Below are 27,656 nucleotides of genomic sequence, written 5' to 3'. Positions count from 1 at the left end.
TCACGCAAATCGAGACTTACCAGTTCAGAAACTGGGTCGCTTTTCAATAATATGTGAGTGGGGTATTATATAGTAATTATGATTGTGACGTCACAAGGGCGTCTTTTCTAGAAATTTTTTTTAGGGGATAATTATTTAAAGGTTTAAAATTCTAAACCTTGATTAAGTTATCTGAAAAATTTTGATCTGAAACTCTAAAGTGTTTTTAAGTAATCCAAAAGAATATAAAAGTAATCCAAGGTTCTATTGTGAAAAATTTATCCCCTCTCAAAAAGTTACTCCAGACTTAAACTTTAAAACGTAATTTTATTTTATTTGAAATGTGACAAAATTTCTATTGAGAATCTTTAGAAATAGAAAATTTTTAATATTTCAATTAGAAAAAAGGAACATTTTTTAAGAAATATTTGAATAAAGATCGCAAAAATCGTAAAAACAGTTTTAAAAAAAAACAATGGCGGATGTATGTCACGTGACCTAAACCAAATGTTGTTGGCTTTTGTTTAGAATATAAAACAAATGTTTGGTTATGGATCAAATATTAATATTAAAATAAAATTACATAAAATAATTTCGAATTTTAAATGATTATTCGAATTATTTTTAACTATCTGTTAACTAAATGTAGTTTATAATTGATAAGTGATTCGAAAAGTTCATGATCGAAGGGAAATTTCGAAGTAAATAACCCAATTTGAAATGTCCTTAAAAAATTTTTAATTAAAATAAAAGTATGGAAACTCCAAATCCATCTGGTGAAAGTGAAAAAGCACCGGTAGAATCTAATGATTTAGATGGAAATAATGTAGATATGCAAATTAATAGCGAAACAAATCAATCATCCACAGTACAAGAAACCGAAGCCGGTAACGTTAAAATAGAAAAACCGAATAGTAATGAAAATACCAGTGATAAAATGGATACATCTATAGAGAACAAAAGTGCTGAGCCGATGGATATCGATTTAACATTGGACGATGAAGAAACTGCAGCAGAATCGGCAAATAAGAAAAGTACGAACGATATTGATTTAAAATCATTAAATGAAGAAAAACTTACAGAGTCTACAGATAAAAACGAAAAATCTACTGATAGTAAAGAAGAAAATTCGGAGAAAAAGGAAGAAAATGGAGAAAAAAAAGTTGAAAATAAGAAAAATACGAATGTAATTGATTTGGATGACAGTGATAGTGATAGTGCACTCACAATAATACCCACAATACCAAGGAAAAAAACGTCTTGTATTAATCCAGATTGTTTAGGCCATAATGAGAATTTATTGAAAGCGTCTGGATATTGTCTCAGTTTTTACAAAGTTAAATTAAATACTAAACGAACACAGGTGATTTGTAAAGATTGTCGTGATCAAGCTTTAAATAATTTCCAAGTAAGTTGCATCAATGTTTATTAGTAAAATTAGATTGCTAACTTGTTACTGATTAAACATACGGAATATGTCTTTGGTATGGCGGATTTTTTATTAACCAGTATAGATCGATGCTAGAATGAATTTATTGAGACACACCAAGACATCGGGGTCAATTTTTCTACTATTTTCTAGAAAAATTGACGTTAATGGGGAAGGAGCAAGTGCCTCTCCCCTGGCGACGTCTATGGTATGGATTATAAAATGCGTTGGTCCTGTTTGTGTTGTGTAATAGACGAAGAAATAAAGCACAAAAAACGGGGGACGCTGAACTTGAATGTTACTACGAAAATGACTCCCGAGGTACCTAGTGCTCAGAGCGGGCTGTATACGCTTTCTTTCTTTTTACGAGAAAATAACATAATATTTCGTTCCTAGGCGTCCCCTTTTCGTCCGCCCTGATAATCCTCTTGTTCAGCGGCCCCGAAAAACCTCCAAGTATACACTTCGTCTTTTGGAGTTTTACGAGAATATGTAACATATTTCGTCGAAACTCGTTATTCGAGAGTTTTGGGACCGTTGAATACGAATATTACTACGAAAATGGTTCCCGAGATATCTGGTACTTTAGGCTGACGAAAGGGGGACCAAATATGTTATATGTACTCGTAAAATTCCAAGAGACGAATTGTGTACGGCCCGCCCTGTGTACCAACTACTTCGGGGGATATTATCGTAGTGATATTCAATAACTTGATTTCATATCCATGAGGACCATGTTAGACTCATTTCCATCGATATTTTGTTCACAATTACTGTAGACGCCGCCACAAATCGACTGCAAAAAATCGCATCCCATGCAAAAAACGACAGTTCATTTCTTTATTTCCTCGACTGTAAAAAAAACTGCTTAATCGACCTTGATGGAATTTGTAAAAGAGTAAACTCGCAGTTTGGAAACAGACATTGAGACTAATACAAATTTTTTAAATTTCAAAACTTATAGTAACTTCGAAATTTAATCTTGACCTTCAAGGTTCCCTGAAGAATTCCAAAGTTATGAAAATCAATCATAACAACTTTCATTCGGTTCGTTTTATTCAATTTGGTATTTCTATATTCCTTTCGATTCGTAAATATCTTGTTTTCATTAAAGACTCCCCCACTCTCCTGAGATTACAGAATGCGAATAAAATGAATGAACTAACAAATTTTTTCTAGGCAATGACTGATTTAGCTGTAAATAATGAACCAATTTTTAACCATAAATTACCGATACAAAGTGATTGTGTAGAAATTAACGATTCGAGTTCAGAGGATGAATACGATCCGGAAAGTTTATTAGATTTGTCTAGTAAAGATCTGAAAGTATTAAAATTAGAAATAAGCCAAACAGTTGAAGAAATCTTTGAGAAATTTAAAATTAAGGATCAAATACAAAATAATGTTGGAATTTTAACACAAGAATTTGAGACAATTTCAGGTAAATAATATACTCACTATTTATTTTTATCAAAATATTTGTAATGCACTCTGAAAAAATATAAACGCGACACTTTTTTTGACTGGGATTGGATCCCTTTTGAGCTCTACCAGGGCTCATTTAAAGGGCAAACTTTGTACTATTCCAATGTTTGCTAAGACCTGGAGAGTTAATTGTATAAAGAAAAAAATTTCATTGTTCATTTAGTTCTTCGGGTTTCTTTAAGAGTCAATAGGGTATTATCATTAGTCAAAAATAAATCATAAAATTTTAAAAAAGTTAAAATTTATGTAAAAATATACTTAAATATTCTGATTTCGAGTTATAAAAGCACAGTTTTCTTTTAAAATATTAAAATTCAAAATCGTAATTTTTAAACTGTATATCACGTGACCTAAAACGCGGGTAAGCCCTGCTGTGATGTCATAGCGGTATGAGTCATAGACCATCAGTTAGTTCAGTGTAGACAGTTGGGTATAATATATACATAGATAAGTATTTATATTTATATTATAATCAGATGTCTATGAATATATCTGTCAAAATTATTTGTGTTATTTCGTATAGTGATACCCATATTACGTCATCAAATTGGATGCCCGCGTTTTTGACAGTTTAAAAAAGGTTTAAGATCGTTCATGCGTCAACAATATTAGTAGAGAAATAAAAAACAATATGATAATGCGATAATTTAAATGATTTTCTATGATTTAAGACAGGAAAAATAACCTGTTATCGAATTAATTAAAATTTTTTTAAAGTTTAAAAAATGACTAAAAGTAAGTTTTAACATGGGACTAAATGAAAAATATAAATCGATATTTTTCAAAAATTATATCGATAACCATACTTGAAACTTTTACCAGTTAATAATTATTTAAACTTTTAATAGAATTTCAAAAAAATTTTCTATTTTCTATTAATTTAAAATTCTTTAAAATTTACATACTGTTTCCCTATGAACGCACATAGCAAAACAGGTACACGCATGAACGTCCTTAAAATTTAATTAATGTTTTGTCAAGAAAGCGTGTGTATTTTTCCGAAATAAATTTTTGGTGGCTTTTTATTAGCGAAATCAACATTTTGAAGTACTTTTTCAAAAATAGTGGAATACCCTATTTAGTTTCTAATTGGTAAGAGATAGAATAACACTTTAAATTAGAAACTCGTCATAAAAAAAACTTAACATATTTTTTCGAAAATCGTCAGCTTCCTATCATTTAAAGTGATATTCTATCTCTTAGGAAATATTGAATCTCTCGGAGTATTTAATTAACGAAATGTTAAAATAGTTAAATAGATTTAATTTATATATATTGTTGTAAATTCCAGATGGTACGGACGATTTAAATAAAATTTTCAACGATTTGCAAGCTAAAATTGATAATGCACGAAATTATATTTATGAAAATAAACCAGCTTGCCAGGAAATTCAAGGCATTGATATTGATGTTGATGGAGTTGTACAACTTAGGAGCAAAGGTAAATGTTAGTTTTTTTCTTCCTTTATTAAGTCTTTCACGGGACAATCTAGCAAACGACTATACTCGACTATGTACAACGTGTTCTAAAAGTCACATACACATTACTCAAATCAAATTATTATTTCTTAATAAATGATAGAAAACAAAATCTTGTTCGGAAGGTATTTTGGGAGGGAAGTAGAAAGAGATAGAAATTGTAGGCGTATTAGAGAGACGAAGACAGATATACGCGCTTAATTTATCTTTCTCTCTACAGCTATAAATGCATACTTATCTGTTCTCTCTCTACGTCGATCATCCGTTTGCCTGCGAATTTGCAGCTCTATGGTATTGTCTCGAAGGTATCCCTAACATATCTCAAAAAATCTTTCGGACACAATTTTTTTTTCTAAATCGTTAGTTTGATTGGAGTACATTTAAATTAGTAATAACTTGTCTGGCAAATTTGTGCCTGACGATTTAAATCTCAAATAAAAATATTTAAATTGATTGTAGGAAGTTATCGCAATTTTAAATGTGTGATGAGCTTTTGCACCATTCTGTACATATTCTTTTGCGTGTCAACATTATATGTTTATTTACTTTTCAAGTTGCTGAACGACGGAGTAGCAGAAAGATTCAAAAACCGTCTACCTACGATGAAACCGAATTTAGTACAGCGACTCCACCATCGGATGTTATGGTACCACCAAAAGCTCCACCACCAAAAACAACATTTATTCCCAAATTTGGCACACTTACTAAAGAAGCGCCAGAAATTAATGGTCAATATTATGCAATGAAATCAGCAGCATTTGGAGCATGGCAATTATGTCGTCTTTTAGAAATATTCCCAGCTGGAATGATTGTAAGTAACAGTGGATTAATGATTGTAAGTAAAAAATTCTTTTGTATCCCTGCTTTGTCCACCCCCTTAACCAGACAAAATCTTGATTTTTCCATCTACACATGTTCGGGTCTGTTTGGATTCGAAGCCTTAAATTCATCTATCAAAGAAATCCTGATCTATTTCCGGTCATAGTTTTTGATAATCATTTCAGAACGGCTGAAACTTTGTGTGGAGATTTTTTTTCAAAGTCGTGCCTGGAGGCCGACATCTATTTTGTTTTTATGTCTTACGTTAGGTTAAGTTAGAGTGGCTGTCCTGGGGTGGGACACACTTAGACCATAGGATTTTAGACTATTTTGTGTCTTGTAAAAAAAACAATTTTATTTTATTTTATTTTTTTAGATTAATGACAAACCAAGTAATAAAGTAACCTACCGTGTCAGTTTCGAGAACATACATCGACGTACAACAAAAAATATGATAAAATTAATAACAGGCAAACAATTGGCATATTCCACATACGCAGATGTTCGTTTACCAATTGGTAGTCGAGTCATTGCACTGTTTAGTGAAAATGAAAATCCAAAAGCACAAAGCAATTATTATGCAGGTATTGTGGCCGAACCATTATCAAATACAAATCGTTTTCGTTATTTAATATTTTTCGATGATGGTTACGCTCAATATGTACGTCATGAGAATTGTTTTCCAATTGTGGATGTTAGTCCAAATGTTTGGGAAGATATTTCATTGGAAACACGTAATTATATTCAACAATATTTAAAGGAGTATCCAGATCGTCCAATGGTTCGATTAGTTCAAGGACAAGTACTTAAAACGGAACGAAATGGTAAGTTCAAATTAATTAATTTTTATTTTATACTTTCCTATATACCATTCATTCCCAAAGTGGTGGGTCGATTCGATGACGAAAAGGGCTATGACATCTAAAATAAAAATAGGGGTCTATGAGAATAGAATAAGAAGGGGTCTAAGGTAGGGAAAATAAGAATGGGCGAGGCATAGTAGGGAAAATGATAATAAATCATTCTACAAGCATACAGGAACGGCGTAATTGACGGTCGCGTGAACCCAGCCTAAAATTTTTTGGGTAAAAGCGCCCTTAAAAGGGGCAGGTGTTGTGTGAATGAAGATAAAAGGTAAAAAATAGTGATGACGTAAATGGTTTAGAACAAACGTAAGATAAACGGAAAAACAGTGGAGGGTAGATTCATAATTTCTAAAAAAAAAATCTTTATCCGGAAGAATCATCTTTATAACATGGGGATCTCTGATGATCCCACTTGTGAAGCCAGCATGGAGGACGATAAAACCTCCATACTTGTTTTTGTATCTGCAGAAACCTGCAGAGCGACAGGTTTAGAATGTTCTGGCCCGAAACTTACCACCGTAGCTTCTTCTATCATCTGCTGAAAAAAGCATCTCAGACAGGTTGTTCTCAAGGAGAGCACAAAGGATCCCTTGGTATAGGTGCTGGGGGCCCATTTGCGGTACCCATCTTAAATAATGAAAAACTGGCAAATGGTCTACGATACAAAAAAGTTTCGGGAACCACTGCTATAGATCAAGGGATAATAAAGAACAAATTACTAACTTCAGATGTTTTTCTTAAGGAAAATGGTGGTCAGCTAGAGTAATTGAAGTAGATGGCTCTTTGGTTAAAATGAGTTTCGAAGGTGATAATCGCAAAGAATGGATTTATAGGGGATCACGTCGATTAGGTAAGTTAATTGTCTTAGAAGTTATCTAAGAAGTAAAGTTGTTAATTAAAACTTATTATATTTCAGCTCCATTATTCTACAATAATAATCAAGCGATTTTAGCGCGACAGAATAAAGGCTTTACAACTCCACAACGGAAAATTCCTTCGTCCATGTTCAAAAGGGTAAGATGCAATTTTTTACTGGATCGGTCTAAGATCAACCCTAGGGAAGTTCTAGTTTTGGGACAGACCGACGGAAACCGACAAAAGAGCACCGGGGTGGAACTTTTATTCAGGATTTGCTTTAATCTACCAATTTTTAAATCATTTCTACCACCTAGACAGATTTTGGATTATCAAAACTAAATGATCATAACATTTTACGTAAAAGGAACGTGACACATGTGCTGCTTCAGGACAAACTTCGAGTCTTAGATTAAATTGAAGCGAATATTAAAGTTCACATCTTTGCCATTAAAGTGAGCCCTGGTTGTGTTCAAAAGGACTAAAGATAACATTCAATTGTACCTCCAATTTCTATCTTTATTAAACAGAGTTGCTAAAATTTATCCTGGCCCAAGATCTATGAACCGCGGATTAATTTATTTGTTTGTTTTTTTTAGCCTAACGAACCGTATGTGGAATATACTAGGACAATCGAAGATGAAGACACAACAGACGTATCAATGAATACTATCAGTAATAGTAATAATATAGCTCGAGCAGTTGCACGTAAAAGTACAAGTTTACCTGCAAATGTTGCCACAAAAAGTACCACACATACTGGTGGTACTAATTCTCTACCTATTGTACCATTCTTACCCACTGCTAAAGTACCGGGTAATAGTCGTGTAATTGTAAGTGACATTGTTTAAAGGTGTTTTTTTAAAACAGCTACGAAGCGTTACTAATGAACTTTTTTATTTTTAATACTTTTTTTTAGTATTATACAACAAGAACTGGTAAATTACCTGGTTTGTATAAACATCATCAATGTGGACCAAGTTGTCGAGCAAAATCACAACGTACACTAGCTGAGCTAAGAGATTATAGTATATTAGCTAAACCGATTTTAGCTGGTTGGTTTAGGTATGTATCAAAGTCCAAAAACCGGTATTTAATGCCATTAACTGCGGTTATCAGATATAACTAGATGGTGCTCCTTGTAGAAACAAGAAAGCTATAATTTGTATTTTTTGTTTAGGGAAACTGTTCGATTTGGTAAAAACAAACGTGAAGTACGTTATATAACGCCATGCTCACGTATTGTGCGTAACATGCAAGAATTACATCGTTATTTACGAATTACACAAAGTGAAATGTCTGTGGATATGTTTGATTTTAATTGTGGCATACATGTACTCACCTTATATCAAATTGAAAAGTCTATCGTTGAGAAAAAGGTAAGTTATCGAAATTTATCCATAATTTTTAAAAATTGACACCCTTTTTCGAATCGTTTGCGCTGTGACTATTATTTTATTTTGAAATATTCTGTAACAAAATATGGCTCGAAATTCGAGGTCTATATCTATTCCCTTGTAAAAGATTTTTCTTAAAACATTCTGTATTTGTAACTAGATATGCTAACTGCTAACTAATTTCATTTTTTTTTCGTACAGGATCTCTCAAACGGTATTGAATACACACCAATATCAGTTGTAAATGATATTGACGATACATTCCCTGAATATATGCGTTACTCAAATGTACGCGAACCCACCAAAGGAGTCAATTTAAATTTGAATGAAGAATTTTTATGTGGTTGTGATTGTACCGATGATTGTCAAGATAAAACCAAATGTGCATGTTGGCAATTGACTATACAAGGTACCAAAGTTGGTAAAAATGCCTCACCGGATATGTCAACTGGTTATGTATATAAACGATTATTGGATCCAGTTGTTACAGGAATTTATGAATGTAATTCAAGGTATGTTCAAGGTTTTATGGGTTCTAGAATCAAATAATCTAATCAACAAGCACCATTTTGGGACAAATTTGATCTAGTTCTCGGACTCAAATGACGAGGTTTTAGTAAAAATAATAATAAAAAAATGTTTTTTCTCTTCTTTTTTAGGTGTAAATGTAATGTAAATACATGCTTAAATCGTGTTGTTCAACATCCCCTACAATTAAAACTGCAAATATTTAAAACGCCGAATCGTGGTTGGGGTATTCGATGCTTACACGATGTACCACGTGGATCATTTATATGTATTTATGCTGGGCAGCTACTTACCGAACAAACTGCTAATGAGGTATGTTCTAGTTAGATATCTTTTATTTTGGATCTCTTGTATTTTATTTTGTTGGTCTTTTAGGGTGGAATCAATTTTGGTGATGAATATTTAGCTGAACTTGATTATATTGAAGTGGTTGAACGATTAAAAGAAGGCTATGAATCGGATGTCGTTGAAGATGATATTGATATGCATGACGAAGATAGAAAAGATGTATGTTAATTTTTATTATCTTACTTCTTTAGGAAAAATACAAAAATTAAATTTATTTGAACCAAATTGAGATGTACCTAACTTTTCACCCCCTCCCGAACCATATCTTCAGACCTGACCTGATGGACCTAGAATAAAGGAATCGATTTATCTTGGTCAATATGTAACGGTTTTTAAAGCAGAAATCTTCGCAATGCTGCGCGGTGCACAGATCTGTAACACATTGTCGGGTAGACACACTCAAATATTCAAGCCGCGCTTAGGGCAATTGGGGCGTGAAGATTTCAATCGAGGATAGTTTATGAATGCTTCGAAAAATTGAATCGCCTGGCTCTGAATAACACACTCAGACTGATTTGGGTAACGAGTTCACTGAAGTGGACAGAGTCTGTCATTCTCATAGCAAGATGCTACGTAATTTACCGAACCATGAAATGGCTACGACAAGACCATCTTGATTACTGGGACTTTGTGTAGGGCATGCGACAGACCAAACTCTGTATAACCACATCTAGGATATTCGTCTGTTCCTAGAACTTAGTGCACAGTTGAGAAGGGTGATGGGACTCTTGACGGGACACTAAATAATAAATGTTCACGAAAATCATTGTAAAAGATTAGATGTTTATGTTTTAGGATAAATCAATGATTATTAACTTAATTTGCAGGACGACGACGAAGAGTATAATCCATTAGCAAATCCTGATGATCGTGACTATTTACCACACATAAAAGGTGGAAAATTAGCATCAGAAGGAGTCATTGGGTAAAATTTCTAAAATTATATTAAAAAACCGACCGATGAAAAAGAAATGTATGATGACTGAATTTTTTTTTTGCCATAGAACACGTCGTTCGAAACGTCGAAGTACACTATTGATGGATGGATTAATGGATTCAGAAAATACCAATCAAAGTACTGATTCGGATAAATCGAATAAGAAAGCGGATGATAAAATGTCAGAAAGTGGTAGCACAAAATCCGGACAAAATGAAGATGATAATAAGAAAAAAGATAGTGCAAATAATTCTGGTGAAGATGAAAGTATTACGATTAGCGATGATGAAGATAGTAAGTATTTTAGAATTTTTGCGAATAATCTTTTTAGAAATTTGCCAAGCCTTAGCCATGTGTCAAGACTTCTTTCTTGCTATACAAAAGGGAGCGCTTAAATATCAGTTAAACAAATTTTCGGATAAACTTAAATTTCATCTTCTTTTCTTTATAGCTACGCGAGAAAAATCAAGTTTTATTCCAACGGCATCTATTGATAACGATGCAGATGAATATGTTCCCAAATATAAATCTGTGCGAAAAATGTTTGGTCCAGATGAATCATGCTATATTATGGATGCAAAATGTGCTGGAAATATTGGTAGATTTTTAAATGTAAGTATTTGTGTCATTTTCGATGTTATTTTTGAATGAATGGGCTCCCACTTTGGTGTTTTGTTCCTTATAAAAAAATAAACAATTTTGTTTGAAACATTTTTCCGTTAACGTAACTGTTTACCCTTGATGGCGCAAATTAGGAGTGGATATCTTTCTTTACTTACATGACGTAAAAAAATAAACGTATGCGTAATCAACACTGTCTATACATGGTATTTCAACAATTAACACAGTCAATTGTTTGTTTTCACTTGTTTTAATATGAAAATTCTCAACCTGTACTAAATGCATGCCATTCTAGTACCATACTTTATAAGAAAATTGCGAGAAATAACTAATCTGAAAAATTTTAATTTGAAAGTTGAAATGAGTGAATTAAATATAATTTTGATGAAAATTTATAGCATTCATGCAGTCCAAACGTATTCGTACAAAATGTATTTGTGGATACACATGATTTACGTTTTCCATGGGTCGCCTTCTTTGCAATGTCACACGTGAGAGCTGGCGTGGAATTAACATGGAATTACAATTATGATGTTGGTAGTGTACCAGGTAAAGTGATGTATTGTCATTGTGGCAGTGAAGAGTGTCGTGGAAGACTTCTATAAATTTATATAATTTACTTATTTTATTATTTAAAAAATTTGTTCCCTAGCTTAATCATTGTAATATTTTTCACTCTCATTTCAATAAACTTGACATCATGAATAATGAAATTTTCAAGTTTCACTTCCTAACAGGCTCGTGCTCAAGAATTATTAAAGGGGAGGGGGTTAAACTTTTTTCCATTATGGTAGGTCATAAAATCATAAGTTAATTCTACGAGGTACTGAAAATAACTTTTCAAAAAAGTGCGCGCAATGTTTATTGAGCGAAGCTAAACCGTTTAGCCATTCTTCAGATTTTGTCGATCTAAGGTATGTTTTGAGACGAAGCAAAGTTGAAGAGAAGCGTTCATTCGTCGCTCGTCTGTTGTCACAGATAAAACTACGAGAACGTGAAGCATTTTGTAGCAATTTGGAAACGCATCTTCATTGCAAATATCCAGTGGTTCGAGGGATTTTTTGATATTCTGTCCAGGTATGAGTTTTCGCTTAATTTCGTTGATCCAAATTTCACGGAAATTATCTTGAAAAGTATGGTTCAAAAAGTTGAGCATAAATTACTGCATTTACGGGAAAATATTGTTAATTCAAAATCATGTGGAGAGGTTATCAATGGAAAGGGATTTTGATCCCCCAAATCAACTCTCTCCGCGCACGGCCTGCTTCCTAAACAAAAATTTCCTATTGACTTGTAATAAAAAAATTAATATTTCGAATTAGTTGGAAATGCTAACTTTTCTCATACAACGTTTTTCGTAGTATAGGACATCTCTTTTACAGGGTTTAGAAAATTTTTAATTGTGCGAGGTCCCTAATTTAGCTTCTGTGTTTATAAAATTATTACATTTTAAGAAAACGTGGTTTTTTTGGAACGTCCTTAAAGGTGAAATCTTGAAGGTCCTTTGCACTTTTTTTAAAAGCAATCTTAGGGTCGGGTACGTCTCTCCTGGCATACCAACTACCTTTGAAATGTTAAAGCATGTGATTAATATAATTTGATAGTTTTAAAAGATGTCAGAAATGCTTTTAAAAGTCAATGGTATTAGAAGATCCCATTTGTGGGGACCTCCAAGCAAAGGGAAGCTTTATTAATTTTTTGCACACTTTCGTATTCGTCAATTTTCGTAATGATTTTTATAAAATTATTGTATAAACAGTTGTAAATACTTTTCAAGAATAAATATGTTAATTTATTTAAAACACCGTTTTTAAGAACCCATATTCTCTTGATATTTCAGTTCGACTATTCCCTGAAAGATTAGTAGTGAAAAAAAAAAAGAAGTATGAACCTGTAGAGATCTGTATCTTGACGTCACATAATTGCTTAGAATCAAGATCGAAGTTCTGTCCTATTTTTTGAGCTAAATACCGGTCTATGAATTACAATTTTAAAGACGAAAAAGCCGAAATGGAATTTGTATTTTTACAAAGATAACTTAGAATGCTCTTATCAATTTTTAGTCCCTGTCAGTTTTGTTGATTTTCCGTTTTTGTTTACCCTACATTTGCAGGATCCATTAACCTTGGGAGATGCCTCGACGGAGAATCTGTGGTCTTTCTGCATGGCGTCTGGCCTGTACAGAATCCTATAGCTTCTTCTGCTTAAAATAGCATGTCTTCCCCAAAGAAGTCTCGCCTTCGGGTGACAGTTTGTTCTCAAGGAGGGTACAGAACAACCCTTGGTCTAAGTTAGTGTTTCTCAAAGTAGGCGATATCGAGATTTACAGGGGGGTGGTAAGGCTAATTTGTAATATAATAAATATCTGGTAAAAATTATTTATAGAAAAATTCGTTGAAAAATAATTGATTCCTAAAGTGGGTGGTAGACGAAGTTTGAGAACCTCTGGTCTAGATGCTAGGGATCCATTTGCGGTAACCCTCTTCTGTATTATTATTTTTAGAGTAGGGAAACTAAATAATAAGTCGATAGATGGTTGAATGAAAATAAAATAATTTTATTAAATATTTTAACAATAAAAATTTTTTCATACATTTTGATTTGTTTTTTTATCGCCACCGTATTTTAACTTATTTTTAAATTTCTTGGGATTGATTCCAAACGCCTTAAGCCGTTCATCGGATATTCCTATGTTTAATTGTTTATTTTTCTTATTCAATTTATTTTTCCTCTTTTTCTTTGAATTTGGATCACTTTCTTCCGCTTGTTGTTGTAATTTCCGTTTCTTCTTTGACTTTTTATTTATATCACCATTTATCGATGTTTCTGTATTTTTACGTTTTTTACCTTTTTTCAAATTATTTACAGAATTTGTTACAATTTCATTGTTTTCTGAAACACTATTATTTACATTTTCTGAATTTTTACGTTTCTTTGCTTTTTTCTTTGGGGAAACTTCAGACACGTTCGTTTTTTCCGAAATATTTACAGAATTTTCGATCGATTGATCATTATTTATTTCTAGAATATTATTTTCTGAATATTTCTGTTTTTTCTTGATTTTTTTCTTTTTATTTACAGGACTTTCCGTTGTATTTTCTTTATTTTTTTCAGCAGTATCATTACTCTCATTAATTGTTTCTTTTTTCGAATTTTCTAAAACATTATTATTGCCTTCTTCCGATTCTCCATTTTGTTTATCAAAATTACGTCGTACTGTTTTATTTTTAATTTTGGGATTTTCAAAATTTTCCTCTTCGACAGGGTTGTATAAACTATGGAAAATTTTCTTTTTTAACATTTCATTTTTCCCCTTTTGTTGATATGCCAAAACGTCATATTTTTCAACATGTTCTGGTCGAATTTGTACAGCTTTTTTTAACGAACACCATCGATTTAATTCTTTATCTTTCGCTGCCAGAATTTCTTCAACTGTTAATCCAAAATCGTTTGGGACAACTTTACGATATTTAAATCGACATGGAATATCACCAATTATATCCTCGTAATCTAATTTATAATATTCATCCAAGTATTCCTCATAAGTTTTATTATTTGGATCAAAAATTGGTTTTTTTTCGGAAACGATTTCAGCAAATTTGGATCGACGTTTTCGTTTACGTTTTTTACTATTTTCTAACATTTCATTTTGATGTGCCGTCGTTGGATCATAATCACAGTCCATATTGAAGTCCTCGTCTTCACAATGTGGTCCAGAATCGGGGATATTATCATCACCTTTCCATTTATCCCAATTTTCAATTTCTAGCTCTTCATCTAAATCGGGGAATTCAGGTTTTTGTTCTCCTTCTTCGCCACCATAAAATTCATCGTTAAATAATTGTTGCATTCGACGATCATGCTCCTCTGGATCAAAATCTCCGTCTACGTCTTGATCGTTAAATCCTACTTCAGTATTTCCAGTGATTTCTTTCAACTTTTCTATTTTCTCTTCGATTTCTTTACGTTTCATCGCTTTCATACGCTGCAATTCTTCTTTCTTCTGTAATTTTTCACGTTCTTTTCGTTCACGAACTTCAGCACGTTTTTGTTTACGACGATCATCTTTTTTTCGCATGGAATTTTCCATTGTTCTAGGGTAACGTTTAATAAATTCTTGATCAGGTTCTTCGAATCGATAATTATATTTCGTTTCGAACTCTTCTTGTTCACGAATCGCTTCACCATCTTCGGATAGACCATCGTCGGAATCATGAACGATTTCTTCATACGATGGTATATAATTTTCATCATCATTCTCCAAAAATTTCTTATTCAATATATAATCACGTAAGAATTTTTCACCCGAATCCAATTTTGGATTATGCCAATAATCTTTGAGTGGTTTTAGCTCTGTTTCAATTTTATCATCTGGTAAGGATTCTTTTTGCCCTTTTAACCATTGAACGTAATCATTATCTTCTTTTTGTATTTGCTCTTTGGATTTTTCTTTTTTCTTAAATATTCCTCCCCAATTTTCTTCTTGATCACTGTCCGCCTCCTGTAAATCCAAGAAGTATTAATCTTGGAGCTTTCGAGGGTTATTTGATAGTTAGAAAAACATTGTATAATAACTACTCTGTTAATTTGACCTTATTTCGAATCAATTCTTGAAAATTCCTAGCTTTCTAGCATGATAGAACTAAAAAACGTAATTTTAAGGGGTTTTTCAGTTTCGAATGGTCAAAGTTGTATCAATTTTGTAGGAAAATGACTTACAACATATCAAGTGACATTTGTCTTATGTATTTGCCAAGATTTCGAAGGTTCAGAGGGTTAAATTGGAATGCATCCCAGGCCTAGTATCTTGGCATTGAATTTCACAATGTTTATGAGAAACTTTTTATATGTCCTTACCTGTAATGCTTTTTTAAAACTTTCTTTCAGTTGTTTCTGTTGTTCAACGTAAGTTGGTGAATTTGCTCTAGGATCTTCTTCAAAATTTTCATCATCAGTATCTTCAACCTGTCCACCTTTTTCTAATATTAATTTTCGTTCATAATCACGTAAAGTCATTGGCTTTTCTTTTTTTGATATTTTCGACGTACTCGGCTTGGCGATATCATCATCGTTAAAAAACTTAACATTTTGATCATAAATACGTGGATCGTTACTTTTTAAGCATGATAATGTTTGTAAAAAGTTTGTATCTAAAACGCCAACTTCCAAATCATTCACTTCGTCGTCTGATGAGGAGTCTGAAGATTCTTCATCGTTAATTACATCTCCATAACGAGCTTTAGCTGTTTAAAAAAAATGAAATTCACAGTATAAAAAAAAATATTTTCAATAATTTTAGAGAATTCTAATCTTACTTTTATTTAGTTCTTCTTTTCGTCTCCAAGTTTCATAATTTTTTGCATAATCTGAATTTAATTGTATATTTGGCTTATCTTCATCTGGTTCATTATCGAAGAGGGTCTTCTTTTTATTCATTTTGAAAATTTTATTTCAGGGATTACTGAATTCAAAAAAATTACACGTGCTAGGGAAAATATGGCATGTTTTTGTAATACATGTCAAAATATTTAAGAATTTAACCTCAAAATACGAAAATATACGGAAGCCTGAATGTCTCAATAGCTTTTTTTAAAAAGTGTCTACCCACAAATATAAAGCCAACTAGTTCATTTTCAACAAGTGCACTTGTGACTTGTGGAACATTATGGAAAATTGGAAACAAACCTTTTTAAAAATGTCAGTCGGTATTCGGTAATGACTATTCTTTAATTAACCACTACCGAAACTGTTTAATGATGATTTGTTTAATTAAAAATAATTAATTAAAAATATAGTTTTAAGTTGGCCCCCCAAATACAATTTTTAATATATTTTTGTTATTTTAAGTCTACAAGTATCCATTGATGATTCTTCCATTAATTACGTTTGTAAAAATCATCAAATTAACTATTTTTTGTTTAATTTATAATTTTAATTAGCTGAATTTAGAGGGATTTGTTAGCCAGTAAGTGGATGCGATATGATGAACGAGAGAGAAGACTGTCAGTGAGTTTCCGTGTGTCCTTGTCATAATCATATGTACGTATATATTTATAGACAAGAACACAGGGAAACTTACTGACAGTCTTCTCTCTCACTTCGCATATCGCATCCACTTACAACCTAGCCTTCGCTATCTTCATATCTCTATGGTTTAGTTAGTAATATTTATAAGAAAGTATATATTGTGTTTTACAAAGGAGTGTTCCAAAATTAACGGACGAAGTTCGAATCAAGCGTTACTCTTGGGACACCCTTTACTATTATTATTATATAAAAGTGATCGAATTTTACTTATTTTGTATGAAAACTTTAATAAGAAAAGAAGAATATCTGTTAATTTGTTTTATGAAAATGTACAATTTGGTTTTTCAAGAAAATTTAAAACATTTTTTTTTTTTTTTAAATAAATAAAAATCGTTATATATTAAATTTTGTTTTATTTTTTCTATCCTTTTTTTCAGAACAAAATTATCAATTAATTAATTATTTAGTAAAGGTAAGTATTAAATTAATTATAATGTTAACAACAAGCAGGGTGGCTGTGTGGGTACAGCACTTGCCTATGAAACCAACATTCGCTGGTTCGTACCCTGGTGTGGTTAACATTTTTACTTTGAAAATAAAATAATTTTTTTATGTTAAAAATTTTCCACTCCTTTTAAAAGTTTAAATTATCTATAAAAATTAATATAAATAAATAAAAATCGTTACATATTTTAAATTTAGTTTGATATTTTTCTATCCCATTTTTCCTTTCAGAACAAAATTATTAACTAATTAATTAGTTTACTTTAGTAAACGATTAAACTATTAACTAGTTTACTTTAGTAAAGGTAAGTAGTAAATTAATTATATCATCAGATATAAGTTGGTTAGCTGTGTGGGTATAGCACTTGCCTATGAAACCAAGGTACGCGAGTTCGTGTCCAGGTGTGGTTATCATTTTAACTTATAAATTAAATGATTTTTTCCTGATGTTAAAAATTTTTAATCTTTTTATATTTTAAATTATAATATGTATATAATCCCGGCCTCTTATTATAAAAATGTCATTTATGCATAATATGTCATAAATCACTATTCTGTAAGGAGGTGGGAATTTAAATTATCATATATATATCACACTCTTTAAAATCATATTCTCCTGTTACAAAATATTAAAAAATTTGTACAAATGGCTTGGTTATGCTAAAATTTGAAACTTTTTAATAGGAGAACATGTCATATAGTTTATTTCAATCATATTCTCCTATTACAAAATATTAAAATTTGTATTTTTAAATTAAAAAATCGCTAGATGAGACTAAAATTTGAAATTTTGTAACAGAAGAACATGTTATATATATTTTATCCCAATTTTTTTTATAACATATTCTCCTATTACAAAATATCAAAAAAATACTTATTTTGCTTGCGCTTTTGTTGTGCATGCTAACATTCTTGTTAAATGAAATTTTATAAGATTTTGTAACAGGAGAACATGTTATTACACAAAAATAAAAATTAATTATGTCATAAATCACTCTTCCTACTTATGCCATAAATCATTCTTCCTACTTATGTCATAAATCACTCTTCTGTCAGGGGGAGGGAATTATATTAACATAAAATATACCTTGCTCTCTTACTTATTTGTCGCTTTTGATTTTCATAACAATTATTTAAAAAAAAACGTTATCTCGATGTAACTTATTTAATTAAAATTATAACGGGACCATATTAGATGCGAACCGAGGTACTTTGTAATCAGAGGTGACTGGACTAGCCACTACTCCACCTCTGACATATCATTCACATCGATAATGTAATATATATATACCTTTTATTCACCTTTTTTTAATAAACTTGTTTTCTTAAACTTAGTATTTATTTTTATTTTATTGTCCTTTTTAATAAACTTACCTATAAATGAATAATTGTAGTAATAATTTGTTAAAAATGTAGATTCTGTTTGATATTCCTGAAATCGATGTAAAGGTAGGTATAATAATGAATTATAATAATTAAATCAGAAAAATTGATAAAAACGATATTTTATTATATATATTTGTACATATTTCACCAGGGTCGGATTAACAAGTAGACAGAATAGGCAGTTGCCTAGGGCCTCCGTTTTAAGGGGGACCCAGGCAACTTCTGTGTACTTGATTAGCATTTATTTAAATAGTTTTGGGTATAAAATTAATAAACAAATGCAATCAATAAACATTATAAACATAATATATTGATTTATTTTTATTTAAATGATTAATTATTTAATCAATTAGTTATGTTTTTGTATAATATGTCAAACTCTACAACTGTCAGTTTGACTAATTAATAAATTGAAACAGTTTTACCGATATTAGTTGATAAATCAAGTATTTATTTAAAAATGATAATAGGAAAAATCAATTCGCTAATTTGAAGTAAGAAAAACATAATAAAGTAAAGTATGAATTTTAAAAATTATTTCAGTAAAAAAATTTAAAGAATTATAAAAACAAAATAAATCTAAATGCCATCTATGAAAATCCTGTTAAACTAACAATAATTTCGATCGTGTTGCCATCTATGGTAAACTTGTTGAACTAACTATTAATTTCGTCGGTAGTGCCATCTATGAAAAACATGTTGATCTAACGATAATTTCGATGGTGGTACCATCTATGGTAAACTTGATACACTAACATTAATTTCGCCGGTGGTGCCACCTATGAAAAACATGTTGAACTAACAATAATTTCAAAGGTGTGCCCTCTGCTGCTAATTAATTAAACTAACATTTTACCTCGATTTATTGTTAAAAATTTTAAAAGCAAATGTATTTATATTTAAATAATTGCTTTTTGTATTATTAAGTAGCATTTAGATTCTTGTTAAGACTCTGATAGAGTATAGACGCATTTGTTTTTCGTCTACCTCTACAACAATATCAAGAATTTTATTTTTTTCAAATCAAAAACAACAATATTTCACTTATTAATTGTTTACGACAGTTTTGTTTGTGTTTAAATTGTTACCTTTTTTTTACCTGGTGAGTACATACAATAGCTGTTTACTTAGTAGTTAGTTAATTTTTGTTTTGTTTTGTTTTGTTTTTTTTTTTTTTAAATTTTTTTGTATATAAATACTTTTAAAAATATAATTTTTCAATATTTTTTTTACTATTATAAACTATTAGGAGGTGGCTGGAAATGAATCTCCACCAGACCCTTCTCGGATGGGTCTGGAAAACCCTACTCCTAATATACCAAAGAATGATATGCCATTAGTCCTACCTGATAATTCCACAATACCTACCAAAGAAAAACCCATTTTTAAATACCAAAAAAATGCACTCGGGCCTTTTAAGGTATTTGTTGAATCCAAGGATCAAAATATAGGACGCTTACATCCTTTAGCCGTTGGTCGTATTTTATACACAAATAAAATACCGAATATAGCCAAGATAGAGAATTTGGGTCGCAATAGGATTTGCGTTTAAAACATGTACATCAGCAAATGAATTTCTCGATAATCCTATCCTAAAAACCGAAAAACTCCATGCGTATGTTCCCACCCATTGCGTAACTCGGGTAGGTGTTGTTAGAGATATTGATATAAACATTGATGAACAAACTATTTTAGAAAATATGCAAAATAACAAGCAAGTAAAAATCTTGAAAGTACATCGTATATCTCGAAAAACAACATCTCCCGAGGGCGCCCCGTCCTATAAACCTACCACCACTGTACTTATTACATTCGAAGGTACCTTTATTCCCGATTACGTAACAATGTTTTACTGTTCCCGCCCCGTTGAAACATACATCTTCCCAGTGACCCAATGCTACAATTGTTGTAGATTTGGTCACATTACCAAAAACTGCAAAAGCTCTCCCCGCTGTGCCATCTGTTCCGATTCCCACAAATCCTCCGAATGTGATAAAGATGATTCCCTACTAAAATCATGCATAAATTGTAATGGGGCTCATTCAGCCACATATAAAAACTGCCCTGAATACAAACGGCAAATCGCAATAAAGAAAATTATGGCCTCTAATGGGGTTTCTTATTTTGAAGCTTGTGGTGAAGTCCCCAAAATCCTGAGTAATGATACCCTTCCGAATCCAACAATAAACGTTAGCTCAACTCCCCAACAATTTCCCGCACTATCCTATTCTACTTCTCCACTACCCACAACAAAACCTATTATCAGAAGAACATACGCTAAAATAACATCCCCAACCTCTGCTCCCTCGAATCCCAAAAAACGTAAAGATTCCTCTTCTCCTTCAAATTCTATTGCGGCTCAAATTGATAATATTTTGTTAAACCCAAATGGTAGATCCAATACCCCTATTAATTATAATTTTCCTTCTTCATCTACTGGACCCTCTCCAACTGACCCATTCTATACTATTCTCATTTCCGTTTTAAATTCTGTTAATCTCGACCCAGCTATCAAAAAAAATATCTTACAAACTTCAATTAATTTATTAAATCATGGATCAGTTGGCTTCACAGCTGAACCTGCTTCAGTGGAACATCCGCAGTCTAAATCAAAATAAAGTTAACCTTTCCCTTATTTTATTCTCTTATCCTATTGACATTGTACTTCTAAGTGAAACTTGGTTAAAAGAAAATTCAACAACAAAAATTCGTGGTTATCAAATTTTCCGAAATGATAGATATGACGGTTATGGTGGAACTGCGATTCTTGTAAGAAGGGGTCTTTCTGCTCAAATCATTCCTGTTGAGTCGAATGACCGCTTTTTCCAGGTAATCGCGGTTAAAGTTGCTGGCATATCGATAGTTTCCATCTACAATAACTCCTCTCAAAACATTGTACCCTTAGATCAACTTAGCCTTATGTTTCGTAATGTACCTGAACCCATACTAATTGCTGGTGATTTAAATTACCATCATCCTTTATGGGGTTGCCATGCATCCGATAGAGGAGGTGATATACTGACGGAATTCATGGATTCCAAAAATTTGGTTTGCATGAATGACGGATCACCAACAATTATTCCTTCACCTCAACATAGATCATCTGCTGTTGACATCACCTTTTGTTCCCCCCAACTCAGTTTAATTTCCCATTGGAATATTCTCAATGATAGTTATGGTAGCGATCATTTTCCTATTTTAATAACCCTAAATCATCGTCACAGCCTATCCCAACCCAAACATTCACCTCGTAGACAGTGCGAGAGAGCAAATTGGGATTTGTACTCTCGTAGTGTAGACGATTCCCTTCCAACCTTCATATCCGTAGACAATCCCTTGGAATGGTATTCCGTCTTTCAACAAACTATCACCTCTGCTGGTGATCGGGCCATTCCATATTCCAAACCTCCAAAAAAGTCAATTTCTCCTACACCCTGGTGGGATAACGAGTGCAGTATACAAATAAAAACAAGAAAAGAGGCCTTGAAATCTCTCAGGAATAATTTTACCCCTGAAAGATTCTGTACCTTTAGAAGGCTTCAAGCACTAACCAGGCGCCTATTTAAGGAGAAAAAGCGAAATTCCTGGAAGATTTTCTGTGAAAGTCTATCCAGGAATACGCCTATCAAAGAGATTTGGAATAAAGTCAAGTTGTATAGCAGGTCTATTAACCCCTATCCTCAGACTCCTGTAAACCAAAACTGGCCGTTATCTTTCTTAGAAAACCTGACTCCGGATTTTGCTTCAATACCTATACAAATCCCGTTTGTCCAGAACGATCATCCACTGGAGTGTCCGTTCGAAACTTATGAATTGGAGGGAGTTTTGTCTGGTCTGGCGGATTCGTCCCCTGGTCCAGATAATATTTCCTATAGCATGTTGAAAAACTTATCTGACAACGCTAAAAGATCTTTTTTGTCAGCATTAAATCAACTCTTTATACATTCATTTGTTCCGAACGAATGGAAACATACGACGATCGTTCCAATACTTAAACCTAATAAGGATCCTAATTCACATCAATCCTATCGTCCAATTGCGTTAGCCTCGTGCGTATCTAAAGTTATGGAACACCTGATAAAAAACAGGTTGGAATGGTGGTGTGAACACAACAATATTATCCCACCGTACTCGCGAGGCTTTCGCAAGAAATCCTCTACCCTTGATAACCTGTCTATACTCATGACCGATGTTCAGATTGCTCTCTCCGAAAATGGATACCTGGTTTGTTGCTTTATAGACGTGAAAGGAGCATTTGACAATGTTGATATTAACACCTTAATCAACATCCTCACGTCTTTGTCTGCTCCTCCTAGACTAATATCGTTCATTTATAACTTTCTGAAAGCTCGTTATCTCACTGTAAAATACCAAAATCATTTATCTGGCCCTAGAACTGCATTCTTAGGCTTGCCGCAGGGTGCAGTTTTAAGTCCCCTCCTTTTCAATATCTACACCACTGGTCTACAAATCGTAAATCAGCCTCCTATCCAGCTCCTGCAATACGCAGATGATTTTGTCCTATATTCGTCCTCCAAATCCTTACAAACAGCTGTCGATAATGTTTCAAACGCTTTGTCCACATTACAAAACCATTTAATTTCTATCAATTTGGAAATATCCGTTACAAAAAGTTCAGCCATGGTTTTCACTAGGCACAGATGCAATGTCGAATCCATTCCCTTTCTCAATACATCCATTTCCTGTCAAACGAACGTAAAATTCCTAGGAGTCATTTTTGATAAAAAATTGAATTGGAATTCGCATGTCGACTATATTATAAGTAAATGTACCCCACGAATCAACATCATACGTGCTCTCACCAAAGTTTGGTGGGGGGCCGATCAGAGTACTTTGCTTATGATATATAGACAAATTATTCGAAGTTTTATCGATTATGGTTCCTTCCTTTTGTCTCCACTTTCTAACCAACGATCTTTAAGGTTAGATAGAGTCCAATTCCAAACTTTACGCATTGCTCTTGGACAAATGCGCTCCTGTCCCACTAACTCCTTACTGATTGAGGCAGCGGATGCTCCATTAACTGTCCGTCGTCTGTATTTAGCTAAAAAGTTCTTCCTCAACCAATATTCTTCCTTATCCCACCCCTTAATTCCGAAACTTATCCGATTAAACAACCACTGTACAAACTCCCCCTATTGGAGAAATAAAGAACTTCCTCTCCTTGTGGTGGCTTATCGTGTCTTTGGTATAATTCCCATTTACCAATCCTTATTACCACCCTTTTTTTCCTTTGAGTTTGTATCCCGTTATTCAAAAATCCCGGTGTTTGTTGATTGTGGCCTTGACAAGAACGATGCCGTTTATGGTTCTTTTTTTGTCAATTCCACATTTAATAATTACCTGGACTCCATTCTTCCTAATTATACCTTCATCTTTACAGACGCCTCCAAGTTGGACGCAGACTCGCGTGTGGGAGTTGCGTATCATTGTTCCTCTAGCGCACATTCTGCCTCTTTAAGCATATCAAAACTTTTTTCCATCTTTTCAGCAGAATGTGTAGCTATTTTGGAAGCACTCTCATACGTGGAGTCTGAGGGTCTCAGAAAAGCAGCTATTGTATCTGACTCACTAAGCTCCCTTTCCCTTCTCAAACAAAATTCCATCTCTTCCAAAACTCCATTTCTTATAGTATTGATAAAAAACACCGTACTAAAACTAATTCAAAATCGTTTCTCCGTTGCCTTTGTGTGGTGTCCATCACACATTGGTATACGTGGAAACGAGTTTGTTGATATGTTGGCTAGGGACGCAGTTCAAAATGGTGCAGAAGATAACTCACCACCACCAGCACAAGATCTTTGGGCCGTCTGCAGAAAGTCTATGTTGAATGATTGGAACCAAATATGGAGGAATTCAACAAAAGGTCGTAAACTATATGCACTACAGCCTGCTCCAGCACTTCAAACATGGTTCCATGAATGGGATGTGGGCAGGAAAAATATTACAATGATTGGCCGCCTCAGAACGGGGCACAACAGTTTACCCGCTCATCTACATAAAATAAACGTTGTCCCCGACACAAATTGTAGATGTGGCTACCCATACTGCGACATAAATCACGTCATCTTCGCCTGCCCACTCTTTAATCAACATAGACCAATGCTCCTAAGCTCCTTAGCCCGTATGGGTGTTTTTGGTCCTTACTTTATACCCCATCTCCTATCCTTAAATAATTATGATATCCTCTCTACAATTTGCAGCTTCCTTAATAAGACCCAACTCCCAATTTAAACATAAATAAAGTGTTCTTTGTGTATCTTATGTAAAAACCCTACATACTTTCTCTATTGTAAACCTTTCCGTGGCCCCCAACCTATGTTATTATTGTCAACCACCTTTGTTAAAAGTCTCGATGGGCCCCGACGACGAACATCCTTCTAATCTCCTTTGTGTCCCCGTCTCTATAATTACTTATAATTTCTTGTTATTACTCTATAATTATTTCCTCAATTAATAAGAATTTCCCTTTTTGTTTTCAAATTCCAAAGTCCTAATTAAGAATATATATTATTATTTGTTTGATTTTTTTTTTTATTCTTGAATTTTTTTTTCGAATTAAAATTTTTTTTTTTTTTTAGGACTTAGTAGAATATTATATATTGTTTCATTTTCTTTTATGACTTAGTAGAATATTACATATTGTTTCAATTTTTCTTTTAAGTTTTGAATTGTATTTTAATTGTACTTTGTTAATGGCTGTATGGCAATTGCTGAAGCCAGTTTTTAAATAAAAAAAAAAAAAAAAAAAAAAAAAATAGCATTTATTGTAATAATTTTGGGTATAAAATTAATAAGCAAATGCAATCAATGAACATTATAAACAATATATATTGATTTATTCCTTTATAATATTTGAAATTTAATTTATTATTAACATAATAAATATATTCATTTTATTTGTTTTTCCTATTTTTTAACTATTTCTTCGTTTCGTTCCGTTTACATAGCGAATTATGTAAATAATTATTCTTATGTGCAAATAAAAAAACTAATTTAACCAAAAATTATGAAATTTTTTAACATTTCTATTAGGAGAATATAAGTTACAAGCAGGGCCGGATTAACAAGTAGGCAGAATAGGCAGTTGCCTGGGGCCCCCAATTAGTTAATTAATTTTAAAATTTTTTGTCTACAATTATCTACAATATAATTATGATTATTGTCTCAAAGCTGTCTAGAGAAGTCTTAAAATCATGAATAATTTTTTGAATTAGGTATCCAAAGTGTTTTGTCCTTTTTTTTTTTTCATACAATACGATGATGTATTCAACTGATGTGGTATTGCACTCACATATGATAAAAGTATATGACAAGTGTTTTTAGCACTTGAAGATTTTTACATATGAATGAAAAATATATAAATATTTCAATATACATACCTACCTACCGTATTATATCATATCATATTCACTTGACATCATGAATAGGTTTATAATATTATATATATTACCTTTAAACAACAAGCTCAACAAGCCAGCTTATAAAAAAAACAACATAAAAACACTTATGAAATGATGTTTTAAAGCTTCACATGGATGCACATCAATTCCTGATTCCAACCAACTGTATATTTATATTATTTTATAAAATATTTTTATGGATTTGAATACAAAAAGTAAGAACCTTTAAAATGGCATGTCTATAAACTAATCTTACTAATCTAATTGAACTACTTTGACCAATGAATCTAATAAACCGCGTTGTTTTTCATTCATCATTGGTTTCCCGCTAATGAATGTGGAAATTGTAGTTGTGTCCTTGTTACTCTTACATAGCCTAAGGGTATAAATTTGACAGTCAAAACTGTTTCGCTTTTTTAAAAAACACTCAATAAAGTATTTACACATATATAAATTTATTTTTATCCACACATCCATATGTTTCTATCCATTCATAAACATTTCTTTTTACCTTCATTACCGACTAAGACTTCTGATAACTGGTTTAATTCACAGATGACGAGACTACAGTTTGAAATATATCTTAATAAATACTATTTATTTATAAGAAAAATTGAAATTTATCAATGACAGATTGTTAAATGTCATTGATTTAAAAAAATTTTAGATTCGCTACTAGAAAGGCTCGATTAGCAAGGCTGTTACTTACTCAGAGAATTGCTTTTCAATTTGTTTCCCTGAACTAGTAGAAAAAGCTTTTTATTAGCTTTTGTATTATATGGAAAATACTAGTTCGATTAAAACAACATTGGCGTTAGGATTTTTAGAGCTACTTTTCGCGCATTTTCAGATCATTTATGAGGCTGTCTTGTACGACTCTTAACATATTTACATACATATTTTTTGTTATTATATTTGTATTTGCTGCTATAAAGTATAAAATTACATTGAATTGCAACGATATAATATGTAGTAGGTATATAGGTACAATTTTGAATAAAATAATAAGTTTACCTTTAACATATGATGAATATGAAAAATGACGTACATAATGTTATAATATATTATATAATTAATTATACATAAAATAATATTATTTATTCATTATATAAGATAAGATTTAGTTCATTATATAAAATCTACCTATCCAGATTTTATAAATATATATTTATTTAATTAATTAAAAATATGTATTCATAAATCTTTATAGGTACGTTTAGATTGCTGACAAAAAGTGAAAATTTTTGATAAAATGTATCGATGTTTCGAAATCCATAAAAATAGCGAATAGATAATGTATTTATTAGGACTGTGGAGTGTACAGGTAAATGAGCACACATATACACACAGTTCCCACATGAGCGTCACTCTAGCTCCTTTATTTAATGTTAATTTGGGTTTGGGGTCACTTTTTGAGTCCAACAGCCATAAGAGATTGCGCTCCTTTACCTCTACACTCCATAACAATCAAATATGGGGATTTTAAGAAAAAGTTCGAATAAGATTCAAACTATATTTAGAAATACGCCGAAAAACTCTTATCAAAAACTTTGAGAAAGAAAGATGATGTAT

At 32.1% G+C, this 27,656-nt stretch overlaps 2 protein-coding genes across 3 annotated transcripts; one reads left to right on the top strand and one right to left on the bottom strand.

Moving 5' to 3' along the window:
* Positions 1–577: 577 nt before the first annotated feature.
* Positions 578–11,607, top strand: LOC123299289 (histone-lysine N-methyltransferase eggless). Of its 2 annotated transcripts, none has more exons than XM_044881644.1 (18): positions 578–1,013; positions 1,134–1,387; positions 2,588–2,849; positions 4,185–4,334; positions 4,927–5,183; positions 5,568–6,015; positions 6,800–6,907; positions 6,974–7,071; positions 7,512–7,745; positions 7,832–7,977; positions 8,093–8,291; positions 8,511–8,821; positions 8,969–9,149; positions 9,213–9,344; positions 10,013–10,110; positions 10,190–10,416; positions 10,574–10,734; positions 11,142–11,607. In XM_044881644.1, the coding sequence occupies exons 1-18, from the start codon at positions 734–736 to the stop codon at positions 11,346–11,348; spliced, it is 3,753 nt and encodes a 1,250-aa protein (XP_044737579.1). In that variant the 5' UTR covers positions 578–733; the 3' UTR covers positions 11,349–11,607. The 2 variants fall into 2 exon arrangements, with proteins under 2 accessions (XP_044737579.1, XP_044737578.1); XM_044881643.1 differs by having other exon boundaries at positions 4,927–5,207.
* Positions 11,608–13,315: 1,708 nt separating this feature from the next.
* Positions 13,316–16,278, bottom strand: LOC123298912 (protein KRI1 homolog). Its single transcript, XM_044881012.1, has 3 exons — positions 16,059–16,278; positions 15,601–15,986; positions 13,316–15,244 (listed from the first exon to the last, which is right to left on the bottom strand). Exons 1-3 carry the CDS (start codon positions 16,177–16,179, stop codon positions 13,331–13,333), a joined length of 2,421 nt encoding a protein of 806 aa, XP_044736947.1. The 5' UTR covers positions 16,180–16,278; the 3' UTR covers positions 13,316–13,330.
* Between the last annotated feature and the right edge of the window lie 11,378 nt (positions 16,279–27,656).

This window comes from Chrysoperla carnea, chromosome 4, assembly GCF_905475395.1.
Source record: "Chrysoperla carnea chromosome 4, inChrCarn1.1, whole genome shotgun sequence".
NCBI classification, from domain to species: Eukaryota; Metazoa; Arthropoda; class Insecta; order Neuroptera; family Chrysopidae; genus Chrysoperla; species Chrysoperla carnea.
This window is presented reverse-complemented; position numbering and strand designations above follow the sequence as displayed.